Genomic DNA, 17,284 nt, shown 5'->3' with positions numbered 1-17,284 from the left:
TTAAAGAGTATATTGCACAACAGTAATATAAGAATCAATAAATATCAATAATGAAAATATTGCACAATATGTCAAGTATTGCAGAGATGTTGATGATCAATGTCCAGTTTAGTGACTTCGGGTCATACAGACTGACACTTAGAGGGAGGAGTTAAAGAGTTTGATGGTCACAGGCAGGAATGACTTCCTGTGGCGCTCTGTGGTGCATTGTGGGGGGATGAGTCTTCCGCTGAAGGTGCTCCGTCCTACCAAAGGAAACCCTCATATCAAGTTCTCCCCGCTGTAGCGCAGCCTTCGCCGTTCTATCGGCTGTCTCATTCCCCTGTGTCCCTACGCAGGAACCCCACCTTACAGCCCTGTCTCTCCAGCCTGTAGAGCTGAGTCCCCCATCAGGTCTGGCCTAGCCCGCAAGCTGAGTCTGGAACTGCCTCAACTGGCCCCAGATCTTCTTCGAACCACCAAAGCGCCCATAAAAGCGCGATAAGCTCAGTCGTAAAGGCTGCGACACCATCTGGCAGCCGCTTACCCTTCAGCTGCAACCTTTGCCCACTGCTCCACCTTCCTGAGAGCTTCCTGCTCGTACTCGTACAGTCCTGTCCTTTAAGAAAACCCTGATCCAGGTGAGCATTCGTCCCCGAATCCCAGCATCATACGACTTTATCGCCAGGCAGCGGGAAGCAGCATCTTTATGCATCTTTCTACTTCCACTCCGCCGCGGCTCAGAGGGAGATATTGATAAAAATCTGTCTGACGGCTTTAATTACCTTACAGATCACAGTTTCTGACAGTGGAAACCTCGTATAAGGATGAAGAGTTTCCTCCTCCTCCTCGGCTCAAAGCTGAACCACAACCATAGACCTGCTTTAATAGTGATTGTATAAATGATGACTTTATTCTCTTCCTTGATTTTTTTTTTTATAAAGCTTTCGACATCCTTTTATTTTCAAGGCACCGGAGAGAATTTAATGGATCTAATCAATATCTTCATCAGGTGGAACTTATGCTTGTATAAATCAAAGCAGCTGCAGCAGAAACGCTCTCGCTTCTTACTGAGCAACTGAGAGTCTCAGTCAGCTGGCAGACGGCCCGACTTTGTTTTTGAAAAGTTACTCAGATTTATTTCTTATTTTATTTCTTTATTAAAGCTGCGGTCAAACGCTGGTGTGGAAACTACACTAGTGGAGGCGGCGTCGTCCCTCGTTCGTCCAGGAGTGATCTATCGTAGAAAAGGTTTCAGTCGTAGTCGTCTGGACGCTGTTTTCAGAATCGAGACGTTTCGGCTCCCATCCGGAAGTCATTCTCAAATGTGAAAAAATGGGACGGGAACTCAGAAATTTAAGCTACTCTGTGTTACATAAGCCCCGCCTTCAGGGAGGAGTCTACCTGAGTATCTGTTAATAGCTAGTTTCACCTGAAACTGACCTAATAGTTTCCATGATGGCCCAGTAATCAGTAATCAGGCCTGTTGTTTTCTGGCTGCACCTCCCTCATCACTGTTCAGTACCTGATTAGCATGTGATTGGCTTGACCACGGTGTTAACACACTGTGGTAAACTTTGGGCAGATTGAATCTCAGACCACCATTTCTGTTCAAAGAGGGGTTTTCTTTTTTCACAAAAATGGCTTCCTTGACGCCCCGTTCAAACGGGGGTTGAACGGGGCGTCAAGGAAGCCATTTTTCCACATTTGAGATTGACTTCCGGATGGGAGCCGAAACGTCTCGATTCTGAAAACATTAGTGGACCAAAACCAAGACGACGCAGAGCTGAGAGTTGCCGTCCGACACGCTGCGCTTCCACTTTCCTTTAAAAGTTCCTGTAACGGTCGACTCACGACAACAGGAGGTTATAAAACCGTATTAAAATCGACGCAGCAGAACCAGAGACAGCGTCTTTTTTTTTATTTTATCCCACACATTCGTCTTCCTTGTCTAAACCCGGCGCCTACATTACCCACAATGCAGCTGGAGCGCTGACAGTTGGGGTTCCCCCCTTTTAATCCGGCTCTGATCCGTCTGCAGGCGAGCGAACGGTAAACCGAGAGGCTGGTATCGGATTACAAACGGTAACGCCGATTAACACGCCGCATCGTTTCCTGTCGATCCCTCATGCGTGTCTGAAGGCAGCTCGGTGGCGGACCCCGCCGCTGACGATAAAAACCACCGCACGGAGACGATGACGAGACTGTAAACGCGTTAAATGTCGACCGTAAATAAAATTTAAAAAAAACGGGGTTTGGTTTCATAATATTTTAATAAAATACGACACAGCTGTGTAAAAAACATTTGCAGCGACAGAGTTTAGCCTCAGGTGAACAAACAGCTGACTCTGTCCCGGAAAGGTGAAGCTCTTGTCTTTCAGTCTGACTGTCGGCGTTCAAATGTCCCACACTCTGAGCAGACCTCAAACGCCCCTCAGTCTTGTCCTTTCTTTCTCTTCTTCTTGCTCTTCTTCTTCTGCAGCTCTTCCTCCTCCTCCTCCGTTGTTTTTCTCTTCGTCTTCTCCTCCACCCGCTCCATGGTGTCCCACACCTCGTCTTCGTCGCCTCCCTCCTCTTCCTCCTTCACCTCCTGAGACCCCCGGTCCCCCGTCGCCCCCCCTCCGTCCTCCAGGTCTCTGCTGGCGAGCAGGAGGCAGTTGAGGCGGGACTTGAGGTAGACTTTGTGCTGCAGTTTGCGGTCCTCCAGGTTGTGGATGCGGAGGAAGCGGTCCAGGCCGCAGGACGCCACCACGGGCTGGGAGGCGTGGCACTGCAGCGCCCTCACGCCCCCCGCCAGCCCCTTCAGACAGCCGCGGACCACACCTTTCCTCAGGTCCAGCAGGGCGATCTGGCCGTGGGTGTTTCCCACCGCCACCGTGTTACCGCCGGCGGGCAGAGACAGAGCGGTGAGCGGGTGCTCGCCGTACTCGACCTCCAGGACGGGACGCCGCTGAGGGGAGGAGGGGTCGAACACGTGGACCTGACGGAGGAAACGACAACGTTAAAGCTGCAGGAAGTTTTTTTTTTTAAAACCACTAGAGGGCAGAAACACGGACACATCATCACATTCTGACGCGTTTCTTTCTCTTGAGGCGGCGTGCTGCGTTCACTGCCCTCCCCCCGTGCTGCGTTCACTGCCCTCCCCCCGTGCTGCGTTCACTGTGCTGCGTTCACTGCCCTCCCCCCGTGCTGCGTTCACTGCCCTCCCCCCGTGCTGCGTTCACGCTGCGTTCACTGCCCTCCCCGTGCTGCGTTCACTGTGCTGCGTTCACTGCCCCCCGTGCTGCGTTCACTGTGCTGCATTCACTGCCCCCCGTGCTGCGTTCACTGTGCTGCGTTCACTGCCCTCCCCGTGCTGCGTTCACTGTGCTGCGTTCACTGCCCTCCCCGTGCTGCGTTCACTGCCCTCCCCGTGCTGCGTTCACTGCCCTCCCCGTGCTGCGTTCACGCTGCGTTCACTGCCCCCGTGCTGCGTTCACGCTGCGTTCACTGCCCTCCCCGTGCTGCGTTCACTGCCCCCCGTGCTGCGTTCACTGACCCGTTCACTGCCCCCGTGCTGCGTTCACTGCCCTCCCCGTGCTGCGTTCACTGACCCGTTCACTGCCCCCGTGCTGCGTTCACTGCCCCCCGTGCTGCGTTCACTGCCCTCCCCCGTGCTGCGTTCACTGCCCTCCCCGTGCTGCGTTCACTGCCCTCCCCGTGCTGCATTCACTGCCCCCGTGCTGCGTTCACTGTGCTGCGTTCACTGCCCTCCCCGTGCTGCGATTTAGCGAGCTGTTGGCGGAAGACGTATTCAGACATACGAATACTCCATTACAGGTAAAAGTACAACAACACTGGCAATAAAATGAACTTAAAGTGTCTGAAAGTACTTTAATATTTGTACATTATCGTGTCATTACTGTTTGGGTTAACCCTGTTAGCAGTTTACATTTGCCTGCGTTAATAATTAAAGGCCACATGGTCTCGCTGCATTATATCATTTTTATTACTTTTACTATTCACGCTTATTTAGGAGGCGAATATTTTACTACCCCTGTAATATGAATCCCTGTCCTGCAGGCTGTCACTGATTAAAGTTGGATAATTCAGGCCTGGTTTTTCCTTCCATTACAGATGTAAACAAACCTTTAAAAGCTGCAGAAAACATCAGTAACTTTAGCTTTAGTTGGATAATGTTTGTCTGTACTAAGAGAGCTGTGGGTCTGTTCTGATGGTGGAGCGGCCCTTTTGTTGACATTTAGTTTTCAGAGTGTCCCTTTAACACTGACGTCCTGAATGTGACCCGAGCGGCAGAGAAGATGTTAAAGATCAGAGTTCAGGTGGATGAAACGTGTTGGACGAGCTGCAGTTTTGCCCACAGCGAGGTAAACTTTAAAATGGACAGTTTTTGAATGGAGTTTGGCCTATCGCTGACTTAAAGAAGATTCCCCCCCACACACTTTTTCAGCACCACAGTGCGAACACACCTGATGGTAACCTGTGCACGTGACCACTTTGTCCGAGTCCGGGATGAAGGCCATGTCTCTGACCCACTGCGGCCGCCGTAGATCCAGCCAGTCGTCCCGCAGGTTTTTTGCGGCGAACACGGGCTTCTCGGGTTTCTCCAGGTCCCAGATCTTCAGCCCGTTCTCCTTCCCGCCGGTTGCGACTTTGTGTCGGTTTACCGGACTCTGCCGCATCCTGCACACGTTCTTCCCCGCGTCCAGCTCCGCAACGGGCTCGCTGCTGTCCTCCCTCCACACCCGCAGCGTCCCGCACTCCGCGCAGGTGACCAGCGCGCCGCCGGTCAGCGCAGCCAGCCCGGTGAAGCAGCCCTCGGCGGGGTCTCCGCAGCGCCGGGTCTCGGTAAAGGCCCCCTTCTCGGTGCTGAAGGTCTTCACGGTTCCGTCCACGGAGCCGACCAGTAGCTCGCTCTCCGCCGGGTCTCCCCAGCACAGCGCGCGGACCTCCTGGTCTCGGCTCAGGTGGCTCGTGTTGCAGAAGTTGAAGGCCTGTTTCCGGGACAGACTGACCCCCTTCAAGATGCCGGTCTCCGAGCCCAGCCACACGGAGCACAGCCGGCTCGTGTCCCCCATCACACCGGGTTTAAACGGACCGAAAACTGAATTTCAGCGGCTCCGGGTCCTGGTTCAGATAACACGCGTGTCTTCCTCTGTGGACAGCGTCGCGCGTCAAAGACGTCACTCTGCCTTCGGAGTGTTTTTTTTTTTTAAATAAACTTTATTGAACACAGCAGAACTCAGAGAAGCGATGGTCGCTGTGTTAGTGTGTATAACAAACTGTCCTCTGGTGATCATTATGATCAGTTAATGATCAGTTAATGATCATAATCATCCTGGTGGTCACAGGAAGTAGACCTCGTATCAAATAGTAAATGTAAAATGCAATAAAATATTTAAATCACAGTAGTTACACACCGCCCCCCTGTGGCCGCGGTGTGTAACTACAAAGAGACGGCGGTGCAGTTACACGCTGTGGCCACCAGGCGGCGGTGAAGGCGCATCACAGTCAACCGTGTAAAGGCCAAAATATATAAAATATATATTTTAAATGTATCCTTTGCTTTTGATTATAAGTTCCCTTTAACACAGACAGTTATATGCGGACAAAGACCTTGAACATCCGTGTACGTTCATGTAACGTGTTCGTAACCAAAACAAGGTTTGGCATAGTTTGGGTAGTACTGTGCACGAGGAACAGTGAGATTAACTAAAAATCAAACATCTACATTTGTGTAACTGTGACGGACGCAGCCAAAAATCACTTTTTATTATTTTTAACTGTTACGTTCGTGTTGATGATAAAGTTTGTTTTTTTTTAAACTTCCTGGTACGTCATTGCGAGGCGACCGCACATTTACAAATGCGTATATGACGCGAGTTACACCATTTTGGATCTCGGGGCTACAGTAGCTAGCTGTTAGCTTTCTCAACGCATCGTTACTCTGATCGGGTTCGTTTTTCCCCGCTTCGGTGTTAAAGTTGAGTAAACAGAAAGCGTGTTAGGATCCGAAGCTTTCTTCGTCTCGGGAGATGGACGGAGAAGAGGACGACTTCATGTCCGGGAACCACTCCGGTAAAACTGTTGTTCTGCTTTGTTTCCTCTCGAAGCAACAAGCTAACTGGCAGCTAACGCTAACGGCTGCGGCAGGTCAGCTTCAGCCGACAAACACGACACTCTGGAGGCTATTTGGCCTCTTAACTGCGCGGTGATCGTAAAAGACGGTTGATTTCGGTGAATAACATCCAGGAAATGTGTCGCATTTTAGCTTCCTGCTCGGTGGGCAGGCGGCGGTAACGTCACAGCCCCGGTTCTCCGTCAGGTTTAGCTTTAAATGTTGATGATGATGATGTTTGTGTTTCATAGTTGAGGCAGAAACAGGGGGCTCCAGTCCGACTTGAATCCGTCCGTAAGTCGCCCCCCTGCGGATTTGAAGCTTCGCTCTGATTTAATGATGTTGGTTAAAAATAATTTATACAACTAGAGACATTTTTGACATGAATGTTTTGGATGCATGCCGAATTGAAAAACAGACGTAAAGGTTACACGGCTTTGTGTTTTCTCTTATACTTTATCTTAATATGATGTTTTATTTACTCGTGAACCTTAAATTGTACGATTTGTGCATGGAGTTCGGCGTGCGGGCTGTAAAAGAGCATGTAATCTGTCTGTGAATTACATACCTGATGGTGAGCACCCTGTCGGTGTGAAAACCACCTCTCAGACCCAGTTCAGCTGATGTAGATCCAGTTCTCAGCCCCTCTGCCTCCCATCACGTCTGGTCTCTGCTAGTGTTTGTATGTAGCTCAATAACCAGGACTGCCCAAACCTAACTGTGATTAGTTTAGTGTAGCCTCGCGGTCTCGGTCCTTTAAACCAGCCCAGCTGTCCAACCGAAGACCTCCGCACAAACTGGCTCCCATTTCGAAAACGGTCGCTTTTTGCAGCTCTTCCAGCAGAGAGCCAGGTGTGTTTGTGTGTGTTCCTGACCTGTTGTGTGTTCTGCAGATGACGGAGGCGGCACTCCAGTTCAGGACGAACACCAGGCGTCCGACGGCGAGGAGGCGAGGAGCGACAGGCACCAATCTGAGGTCAGACCCGGGCCGCTTCACCTTCAGTACCGGCTCTGCGTGTCGTCGTTATACATCTCAGTATCTTAGTGCACTTACACCTGAAGGTCAGGACCCCAAAGACTAATCAGAATCAGAAACACTTTATTGATCCCCGAAGGAAAACTCATTATTACAGCAGCTCGCCTTTACGTCAGTCACACAGGAGGAAGTACTAGAAAACAATATAATACACTATAAACACTATAAAACAGGTCAGAAGATAAATGAAGTACCAGGTGGGTTTACCGGTTGATGATGATAATACAGTGTAATAATATAAGTAAGTGGTGCATGTACTGTCGAGTTAAGTGCAGCTTATTGAGATTATTAAGATATTGCACAGAAGTACTGGAGGAATATAATATCAATGTCAATAAATAATAATAATATAATATTGATCAGGAGTATTAAACAGAATATTGCACAATATTTCGAGTATTGCAGAGATGTTAATGATCAGTGTCCAGTTTAGTGACTTCGGGTCATACAGACTGACACTTAGAGGGAGGAGTTAAAGAGTCTGATGGCCACAGGCAGGAATGACTTCCTGTGGCGCTCTGTGGTGCATTGTGGGGGGATGAGTCTTCCGCTGAAGGCGCTCCTTTGTTTGACCAGCGCGTCATGGAGCGGGTGGGAGACGCCGTCCAAGATCGCGTGTAGTTTACCCAGCATCCTCCTCTCTGACACCACCGCCAGAGAGTCCAGCTCCACCCCCACAATGTCACCGGCCTTACGGATCAGTTTGTTGAGTCTGTTGGCGTCCGCTGCCCTCAGCCTGCTGCCCTCAGCCTGCTGCCCTCAGCATGCTGCCCTCAGCCTGCTGCCCCAGCATGCAACAGCATACAGGACAGCACCGGCCACCACAGACTCATAAAACATCCTCAGCATCGTCCGGCAGATGTTGAAGGACCTCAGCCTCCTCAGGAAACAGAGGCGGCTCTGGCCCTTCCTGTAAACAGCCTGAGTGTTCTTGGTCCAGTCCAGTTTATTGTCCATGTCCATATCGTCGCTGTGACGAGCCATCGCTTTGCTTTAAAGGGTCCCGAGCCCGAACGGCTGGCGGCCGGTGACTTCAGCCGTTCGTAGTTTCATATTCAGAGAAGCCTTTTAAAAGTTTTTGAAATATCTGCTGAGAATTTCTTTCCCCGCAGATTTGATTAAAGACAGAATGAGCGCAGCTGCGTATGAATCAGAAACCTGACGCTCCGCTGTTTGTCTCGACAGGACGACGGCAGCAACGATGAAGACGCCCCCCGCGCCGCGGAGACTGGCGGGGCAGCCAGCGGCTCCGACAACGAGGATCGCCGAGGGAGCGACAGCGACTCGGAGGGCGAGGCCCCCGGGGGCCCCCAGCGACACAAAAGTGACTCGGAGACGGAGGCTCCTCGGCCCGCCGACAGCGACGACGACTCTCCGGTCAAACGCAGGATGAGCGGCTCAGACGAGGAGGAGGAGTCGCCCGTCAAACGCGGAGCTTCGGATAACGAGGAGGGCGGAGGATCGTCTCCCGCCAAACGCAGCGGGAGCAGCTCGGACATGGAAGAGGGCGAGGAGGGGCCCAAAGCGGCCGCAGACAGCGACTCGGAGAAAGAGGACGCCAAACCTGCGGCGTCCCCCGACCGCCGGTCCAACGCAGACAGTGACTCTGACGCAGAGACGCCTGCCAGACGCAAGGCGGCACAGATAGACTCTGAGGAGGAGGAGGAGGCGAAACAGCAGGAGGAGGCGAAGGGAGAGGAAGGAGGAGGAGGAGGAGGAGGAGGAGGAGGAGGAGGGGGGAAGTGGAAGGCTGTGATGCAGTCTGACAGTGAGGAGGAGGAGGAGGGAGGACAGAGGAGGAAGGCTGCAGCAGGAAGTGACGGAGAGCAGCAGCAGGAGAAGGAGCAGAGAGACGACAGTGAGGACGAGAAGCCAGGTACTGACCTCAGACCAGCTCAGGGACACGGACTCCACCCGAGTCCCAGTCGGTGTCGGAGCTACGAACTGATACTGTGTTCATTCACCTGTGTGTGTGTGTGTGTGTGTGTGTGTTTGCAGTGAAGAGGAAGAAGGCCGTCCTGTCGGACAGCGAGGACGAGGAGACGGCAGACAAACCAGGTAAGATGGCAGCTGTTAGCTCATCTTCATCACTGACTTCTTACCCAGAAACCCTGAACGTGCGACTCCAAAGCCGAGAGCCGCCGCCGTGACATCACGGATTAGGGCGTGGTTACGCGGTAGCCACGAGAGACAAAGTGAGCTCACCGACTCGCCCGCAAACTGGCGTTAGCGGCGCACTTTCCCCGCTGAACGCCTGTTTGTTTGGCGGCGCGTTAAACAGCTGCAGGTTTCGACTGCTCGGCGGTTTATTATAGAAAACAATTTTAAATAAACTTTAACTGAAATACCTGAAGAAAAGCTCTTGAATGTAATAAAAATGAATAATTCCTCAGCGGCGAAGAGGAGCCGGGCGGTGTCGGACGACGAGAACTCGGACAGCGACGGCGGGTTGGGCGGGCCCGACAAGAGCATGGCGGCCAAACTGAGGGAGCTGGGCTCGGACAGCGGGAGCGAGGAGGACGAGAGGTCGAAGGCGGCGGCGGGGAAGAAGGACGAGAAGGAGCTGTTCGGCAGCGACAGCGACTCCGGAGACGGCGAGGAGGAGGAGTAAGTGCCCCACCCCTCCCTGCCTGACCTCCGGCGGTCTCCCCAGACGCGACATCACCACGAACACTCGCCAAACGCACACGCAAAAACACTGAAAATACAACATGTGATCGTGTACAGATGGAGAGAGAGAACAGTGCCGGTGTGACCTTTGACCTCTGTTTCTTCCAGGAAAATGATCGCGGACATCTTCGGAGAGTCTGGCGACGAAGAGGAGGAGGAGTTCACGGTGAGTGCGGCTGTTTGATCCCGAATCGCTGTGCAGCGGGTTCTTTTAGCGCTTCACACGCCGTCTCGTTCCTCCGCCTGCAGGGTTTCAACCAGGAGGACCTGGACGGGGCCCGGAAGGAGTCGAAGGAGAGGCAGCAGCAGGTGGAGGAGGAGTCCGACTCCGATGACGGCGTCGACCGCAGCGGCCAAGAGTGAGCGCCACAGTCAGTCCGTACAGACGAACGGCGGGAAACCTGTTCGGTTGTCGTTACTTTACACGTCGTGTTTTAACGTTTTTATGGTCGGTAAAGTTTGCACGCCGTCGCCTGCTTCACGGCTGACGTCAGATCGTAAGATAACGTGGTTAACCGGGCCGAACGAAGCCGAAATACTCGGCTCAGATCCACATTCAGGTTTCAGGAGACGGTTCCGGTCCGCAGCTCCGTCAGCTGACGTTGTTGTTTTAAGGATAATTACATTTTCTCATGTGTTGTGCGCTTTATCTTAGATAAGACTACGAATGTTTGAGATTAAAGAGAGAATATCGTTTTGTCCTAACACACTGTGTGTGTGTGTGCGTGTGTGTGTGTGCGTGTGTGTTCAGCACCAGCTTCATGTCTGACTTTGACATCATGCTCGCTCGGAGGAAAGCCATGAACAGCAAGAAGAGGCGGCACCGCGACGGCGGGACGTTCATCAGCGACGCCGACGACGTGGTCAGCGCCATGATCACCAAGATGAACGAGGCCGCAGAGGTGCGCCTGTCAGAATAAAAGCTCGCCGCCCTCGCCGCCGCCGCGCTCTGCTGCGATACTGACGCTGTGTTTCTTTAACAGGAGGACCGGACGCTGAACAGCCAGAAGAAACCGGCGCTGAAAAAACTCACTCTGCTGCCGCAGGTCGTCATGCACCTGAAGAAGTAAGTTCTCGCTCCTTTAATATCGGAGCCGTTACGTATTTATTCTGACGAACGTGTCAATAATAATAATATTATATGGTCTTTAAAACAAGAGCAAACGGTTAAACTCCAAACGCTCAAATTACTGCGAAGACAAACAGAAACATCTGATATTTGGTGTTTTTGCTTAAAAATGACTTAAAGAATTAATGGATTATCAAAGTAGCTGCCAGTTGACTCGATTAACGAACTAATCGTCGCAGCTTTAAACATTTGAGCGATTAATCGTGAAAACTGGATTCTGGGTGTAAAACGTCAGAAATCGAGGGGAAAAGCTTTATTGTCATGAAGACGTTTTGACTCGAAACAAATGATTTAAAACAACGAATCAAATATCAAAATAGTTGGCGATGAATGTTGTCGGGTTGACTCGTGGTTTCGGCTCACGAGATGATTAACGAGGAAAAACGCTAACGCAGACTTTCCTCTAATCGTTAATTTCTGCGTTCTTCTCCCTTCTGACGTCTAAAACGTCCTGAAATAAAACCAACAGGAGGAATGATCAGTCACTGTGACAGGAAACGATCCAGCTACGCGACCCCCCCGTCAGTGAAATGTCCTTTTTATATGATGAAAAGCGTCTGCTGCAGCTTTGGTTTGAGGTCTTGTGGTGGCGTTTGTCCCTCAGGCAGGACTTGAAGGAGACGTTCATCGACAGCGGCGTGATGTCGGCCATTAAAGAGTGGATCAGTCCTCTTCCAGACAAATCGCTGCCCGCTCTCCGAATCAGAGAGGAGCTGCTCAGGATCCTACAGGAAGTGAGTACAGAAGCTGCTGTGCCGGCGTCCGTCCCGGGCCGGCGTCCCGGGCCGGCGTCCCGGGCCGGCGTGGCTTCAGCGTTTGACTGTGTGTTGTGTTTCCTCCCCGCAGCTGCCCAGCGTGAGCCAGGAGACTCTGAAGCACAGCGGGATCGGACGCGCCGTCATGTTTCTGTACAAACATCCCAAAGAGTCTCGATCCAACAAAGACCTCGCCCTCAAGCTCATCAGTAAGGACGTCTCTCGTCTTTTGAAATTCAAATCGGGGTCCTGCGCGGTGCTTTTAAAGCGGGCGCGGGCGTTCTGTTGGGTGGGAGGTGTCCGCTAACGGCCCTGATCTCTGTCGTCTGTGCAGATGAGTGGTCGCGGCCGATCTTCGGCCTCACGTCCAACTATAAGGGGATGACGAGAGAGGAGCGTCAGCAGAGAGATCTGGACCAGCAGATGCCTCAGAGACGCCGACTCAGGTACTGACTTAACCCGACGTCACACGGCGGGGGGGGAACGCCCGCTCAGCTGCCGGATGTCCACGCCGTTTGAATCAGTGCTTTAATGCCCCGGCTCAGCTCCTGGGCTCGGGGGGGTTTTCGTCACAGCATCGTGTTCGTCCTCCGACTCTGTGCGGACGTCACGTCTCGCCAGTGGTCGTCCTCGGCTCTGCCTGCTTTGTGTCTCATGTCACATGTTGTGTTTTCCCCTCCAGCCTTTCCCGCCCTCCTGTTTGTTTGTTTGTTTTAAGCTCTACCTTCCTTCCTCACCCGTCCATTTCCTCTCTCCCTCTCCCCCCCCCCCAGTCAGCCTCAGAAGGTGGAGAGGGCGGAGGAACCCGACGTCTTCTCTCCACCCATCAGGTTCAGTCACAAAACTGCATGGTTGCACTGCAAGTCCTGCCTCTAGCCTGCATTCTGGTTCAGTACAGCTCCAGGTCCGGCGGCGTGGAGGGCCGACGGAGGTCTGGACTTGGTCTCGTACGGACTCTTTGTGGCAGCAGCAGCTAAACCTGATCCCTCCTAACACGCCTACGCTGTCACTCGCTGTTCACACATTAGGACTCAAAGCAGCAGCTGCCTCGCGGTCCCGGTCCCGATCCCGGTCCCGATCCCGGGTCAAAGTTCTGTCGTGTTGCATGATGATTTGGTTTAAGTGCTTTCTCGTAGTCGAGTTGGAGCGAACGGCTCAGCTGACTTCTTCGCGTCGGCGGGATGCGACTCTGAGCCTGTCGCGTCTCCGATGTTTGAGTCCGCATGTGTGAAAGGGGGGTGCGATGAAAGGTAATGAGCCCTCCGCAGACCAAAACGATTCCCTGCCGGGACGCCGGGAGGGAATCGGCTGACTAACTGCTGTGAGGTGGAGAATGCTAATAATAGCATGGAGGCTCAGCCGGTGGCGTTCATCTCAACTCTCGGCTTGTTTCGCAGCCTGGTGACTGTGTTCATCCCCTCACTGTTAATTATTAAATATAAACCTACCGTCCCCCCCCCCCCCTCCTGTCTGTCTCTAGCTCGGGGGGCCAGACGCCTCGGAGAGACCTGGAGAAACAGCTGACCGGGGAGGAGAAGTAAGTTGAGTTGATTTTACAGAACCTGGTTGTGCAGCACGCCGCTGTAATCATGCGGGCGTTCAGCATCGTTGTAACCGCCTTCCCCCCCTGCAGAGCTCTGCGGCCCGGGGACCCCGGCTTCTGCGCCAGGGCTCGGGTGCCGATGCCCTCCAACAAAGACTACGTCGTGCGACCCAAATGGAACGTGGAGATGGAGTCCAGCAGGGTGAGTACATGGGGGGGGAGGGGGGGGCGGTCCGCCTCTTTTACCTGTTTACATGAAGCCAAATGGGCCTTAATGTGGAGCTTATTATGTCGGGGAGCCACCGGGGGCCCACAAGTAGAGACGCAGGCTTGTGACGGGGCATCCAGGTGGGAACGTGCTTCTCTGGTTCAATAAATGTTAGAAAAATAATATTCATCCTTAAAATAATGATAAACCGATAAATCCAGTTATTTTTAATTGCGCAGTTATAAAGCTAGCAGAATTAAAAGTGAAGGTTATTATTATTATTATTATTATTATTATTATTTATTTATTTAATACACATTTTAGATTTGGGAATTGAACGCGTATTTGTGTAATGGCGCTGTTGTACCACAGGGTGGCAGCAGACATGTGGAGGGTTCTGAGGTGTAGCCCGATAGTGTCTTGGCATGAGGGGAAGGAGAACTGGTAAAAAGGCAAAAGGAGGAGGATCCTAATGATCACTTACCTCGTGGTCAGTGGAGGCTGTCTGTACACAGGAAGTGAGGTCATTTGCTGAGCTGTGATTGGTCCTCTGTAGAGTGGCTATAAGAGAGGCATCAGCCGGCTGGAGAAGCACAAGCGTCGCTTTGCTGAGCAGAAGAAGCTGCACCGCCCGCAGGGAGCTGTCAAGATCAGCATAGAGGGAAACAGGATGCCCCTGTAGTACCTGCTGTCGACCTGCGGGGGGCAGTAAGTCCTTCTGCATGGCGTGACAGCGTGCAGTGATGGTGTCTGTTCCCCCAGAAAACGACGCTCCGCCCTCTCTTTCTGAACAGATACAAGACCGAGCGGAGCGTCTGTCTGTAGGGAACCGCCTCTGACTCTCCTGTGACTCACCTGTGGCCTCTGACTCACCTGTGGACTCTGACTCTCCTGTGACTCAACTGTGGCCTCTGACTCACCTGTGACTCACCTGTGGCCTCTGACTCACCTGTGACTCACCTGTGGCCTCTGACTCACCTGTGACTCACCTGTGGCCTCTGACTCACCTGTGACTCACCTGTGGACTCTGACTCACCTGTGGACTCTGACTCACCTGTGGCCTCTGACTCTCCTGTGACTCACCTGTGGCCTCTGACTCCCCTGTGACTCACCTGTGGCCTCTGACTCCCCTGTGACTCACCTGTGGCCTCTGACTCACCTGTGACTCGACCTCTGACTCACCTGTGACCTCTGACTCACCTGTGACTCGACCTCTGACTCACCTGTGACCTCTGACTCACCTGTGGCCTCTGACTCACCTGTGACCTGTGACTCACCTGTGACCTCCGACAGCACTTATTCCCACGCTGACTAACATTTACCCCCCTCCGTCCGTCCACCTGAACCCTCAGCACTTTCCGACGGCGAGAGTTCGCTGCCGATGTCTGGACGCGGTGGCGGCAGCGGTGAGGAGTCGCAGGGCGGCTGCTGCTCTCGTGGTCGCGTTCAGACCGACTGTAGCTCTGCGTGACAAAAACTCAACGCCCGCGTTCATTTAAACGGAGCTAGATCGCCGACGCAGCGCGGGTTTTAACGCAGCGGGTTCCGGCAAAACGCCACAATCACGCAACGTCATAGGCGAGGCTCTACAAACCAAATCCACGAATAAGCGCCAGCCCTGGTGCCTTTCTCTCTAACATGGACGCAGGTGTTTCTGCTGTTTACCTGTCGATAAAATGATCGTCTGGTACTTTTTGTTGTAAAATGTCTCGTAGTAACACGAACCTGTGCAACCGTCACGTTAACGGACTTCCTGGATCGGGTTTTAACTCTGGCCGTTTTCGGTCCGAAAGCCGACTTGACGATTGTTGAACTTTTTCAATTCAGCGAATTTTAATTGGCGTGTGTGTAACGCTTGAATCGTACACGCAGATCAATTAACGAAAACGTTGGTGGGTTTTGTGGAGTCGGCGATGCAACAGTGAAGCTGCGCGTCTTCTCGCTAAAGAAACGCTGCTTTTGTTAAAACTCTGGTGTTGGAAGAAATTCACGCCTGGGAAGCTTTGTGCGGCGTGTTTCATCAAGGCAGAGGTGATCAAACATATATCAGACGATCCTGTTGGCAGCCATTTTGTTTTTAATTTGGAGTTTCTGTGTGTTTTTGTTCCCGCAGGGTCCGATGAAGAAGGGAATGTCCCGCGTTGATAAACAGATGCGTAGATTTGCGGACATCCGCCGCCTGACGAAGCCAGGTCACGCTGTTAAAATCAGCGTGGAAGGCAACCGGATGCCGCTCTGATATTAACCTCCGTAGGATTTATTCACTTTTTGCTTTTTAATGTGTTGTGCCCGAACAACCCCCCCTCCCTCCTCCTCCTCCGGTCAGAACGAGAATATCTGCTGTAAACTGTCTGAAATCACAGGAACTCATCTGGTCTTTGGGCAAAAAATACAACATCTTGTTAACGTTAGCTCCTAACCAACTGGATCCATAATGTTGACTAATGTTAGCATTACGATAGCCAGTCCATAATACTAGCTAATGTCAGGTGACCTGGAGGTAAAACTAATGTAACTAAGGCCGTAAAATTAGCTAATGTTAGCTTTACGTCCAAGCCAACTAAGATGATTAACATTCGTAGTCGGCTACTTTAGATTCAGCTCCAAACCAGCTGTTGAAAAACGTTAGCACAACACCTCGAAGTTAGCAAACATAGCTAATGTTAGCAGCAGCTAGTGTCACTTTACTTGGAGGTAATGCTAATGTTAAATGTCCATATTGTTAGCTAACATAGCAATCAGCTACATTTGTTTTGTCTCTTAACCTAAAAGGTCTTCTTTCATATCTTAACGATCAGAATTATCTCAAAACTGACAGCTTTAATGTGAGCTAACGTTAGCTATCAGCGTCATTAGCTTTACATTAGCTTTGTATCTTAACCATCTACATCTATATTCTTATCTAATCCCATCAGCTGCGTCACCTTTCGTCTCAAAACAAGTCAAGTTTTCAGAAGTGTCGGTGTTTCTTGGATTTACTTGAAACGCGCTGAACAGAAATCTCTCTGGCAGCTGCTTTCACTTGTTTTAAGAGAATAAAACTCAATTTCAGACGAGAATATTTTTGCAGCGCAGCTGGTTTAAACAGCGGCGGTTTTAAAGTGATCAAACACGTGTCGCCGCGGGAGCGTTCGAAGCCGACAGCTTCTCCGTCAGTCTGCAGGGGGCCGATGCTTTCTTAAGACACATTTTTACACTTTCACACTGCCATTATCAGGTAAAAGTGCCACTGTGGAGATGAATTGTACTGCTGACACTGAATTGCTCGTGTTTTGATCCTGTTGGTTCAGAGAGAAATGTTGACGCAGCTGATCGGATTGTTTTTTGTTTTTTTGTCCAAAGTACTTCGATGCGCCCTTGTGGTTTTTCCAAACTTTCTAAAGTTGCATTTGAGAACAAAATCTTCCCTCGTTGTTTCTGGATGTGAAGGTGTTTTGCTAATAGGCAGGCCAGACCTCCTCCCCAGTCCAGTTTGTCCCCTCTCTGCTCCCGTAGCGGCTGTACAGAAGTATGTAAACTGTCTGCAGGACTGAGTTCACACAGGTAACGGTGACTGAATCAGCCCGTCCGTCTGCACTGTTCTGGATCAGGTGATACTTTTCTTAATAAAGACTCAACAGAAACTCGCTCTGCTGTCTGAACTCTTCTGTTTTATCTGCAGCAGTTACACGACGCTCCCTTTCTTTTCCTCTGATGTTTCACTGAGAACACAGTGACAGAACTACGAATTATTCATCTCCGTCAAAACGTCCACGCTACGGAGGTCGGTGTGTTTAGGGCCAACGTTATATTGAAGTTGCACTCAGGCTTCAGGTGTGAAAACCCAGCTGGGATCAGTCTCGAGCA

At 51.6% G+C, this 17,284-nt stretch overlaps 2 protein-coding genes across 4 annotated transcripts; one reads left to right on the top strand and one right to left on the bottom strand.

Moving 5' to 3' along the window:
* Positions 1–2,233: 2,233 nt before the first annotated feature.
* Positions 2,234–5,419, bottom strand: wdr74 (WD repeat domain 74). The gene is made up of 2 exons (XM_044202132.1): positions 4,449–5,419; positions 2,234–2,959 (listed from the first exon to the last, which is right to left on the bottom strand). The coding sequence occupies exons 1-2, from the start codon at positions 5,055–5,057 to the stop codon at positions 2,414–2,416; spliced, it is 1,155 nt and encodes a 384-aa protein (XP_044058067.1). The 5' UTR covers positions 5,058–5,419; the 3' UTR covers positions 2,234–2,413.
* A 445-nt stretch (positions 5,420–5,864) lies between these two features.
* Positions 5,865–17,064, top strand: LOC122878778 (protein IWS1 homolog). Of its 3 annotated transcripts, XM_044202129.1 has the most exons (16): positions 5,865–6,057; positions 6,991–7,073; positions 8,319–9,009; positions 9,132–9,191; positions 9,527–9,740; positions 9,912–9,969; positions 10,053–10,162; positions 10,555–10,705; positions 10,787–10,869; positions 11,537–11,666; positions 11,779–11,896; positions 12,022–12,133; positions 12,461–12,517; positions 13,168–13,224; positions 13,321–13,432; positions 15,552–17,064. In XM_044202129.1, exons 1-16 carry the CDS (start codon positions 6,015–6,017, stop codon positions 15,675–15,677), a joined length of 2,205 nt encoding a protein of 734 aa, XP_044058064.1. In that variant the 5' UTR covers positions 5,865–6,014; the 3' UTR covers positions 15,678–17,064. The 3 variants fall into 3 exon arrangements, with proteins under 3 accessions (XP_044058064.1, XP_044058065.1, XP_044058066.1); XM_044202130.1 differs by lacking the exon at positions 12,461–12,517; XM_044202131.1 differs by lacking the exons at positions 11,537–11,666; positions 11,779–11,896; positions 12,022–12,133; positions 12,461–12,517.
* The last annotated feature ends 220 nt before the right edge of the window (positions 17,065–17,284 follow it).

This window comes from Siniperca chuatsi, linkage group LG7, assembly GCF_020085105.1.
Source record: "Siniperca chuatsi isolate FFG_IHB_CAS linkage group LG7, ASM2008510v1, whole genome shotgun sequence".
Lineage (NCBI taxonomy): Eukaryota > Metazoa > Chordata > Actinopteri > Centrarchiformes > Sinipercidae > Siniperca > Siniperca chuatsi.
Note: the sequence above shows the minus strand (reverse complement) of the source record. Positions and strands in the feature narration are given on the sequence as shown.

What these genes read in the sequence shown, in the direction of transcription:
- wdr74 (XM_044202132.1), bottom strand. Translation starts at nt 5,057, where the DNA reads ATGGGGGACACGAGCCGGCTGTGCTCCGTGTGGCTGGGCTCGGAGACC. An exon ending in CGTGCACAGGTTACCATCAG is followed by an intron (nt 2,960 to 4,448) that starts GTGTGTTCGCAC and finishes TTCCTCCGTCAG; the next exon opens with GTCCACGTGTTCGACCCCTC.
- LOC122878778 (XM_044202129.1), top strand. Translation starts at nt 6,015, where the DNA reads ATGGACGGAGAAGAGGACGACTTCATGTCCGGGAACCACTCCG. An exon ending in CATGTCCGGGAACCACTCCG is followed by an intron (nt 6,058 to 6,990) that starts GTAAAACTGTTG and finishes TGTGTTCTGCAG; the next exon opens with ATGACGGAGGCGGCACTCCA. An exon ending in CCTCGCCCTCAAGCTCATCA is followed by an intron (nt 11,897 to 12,021) that starts GTAAGGACGTCT and finishes TCGTCTGTGCAG; the next exon opens with ATGAGTGGTCGCGGCCGATC.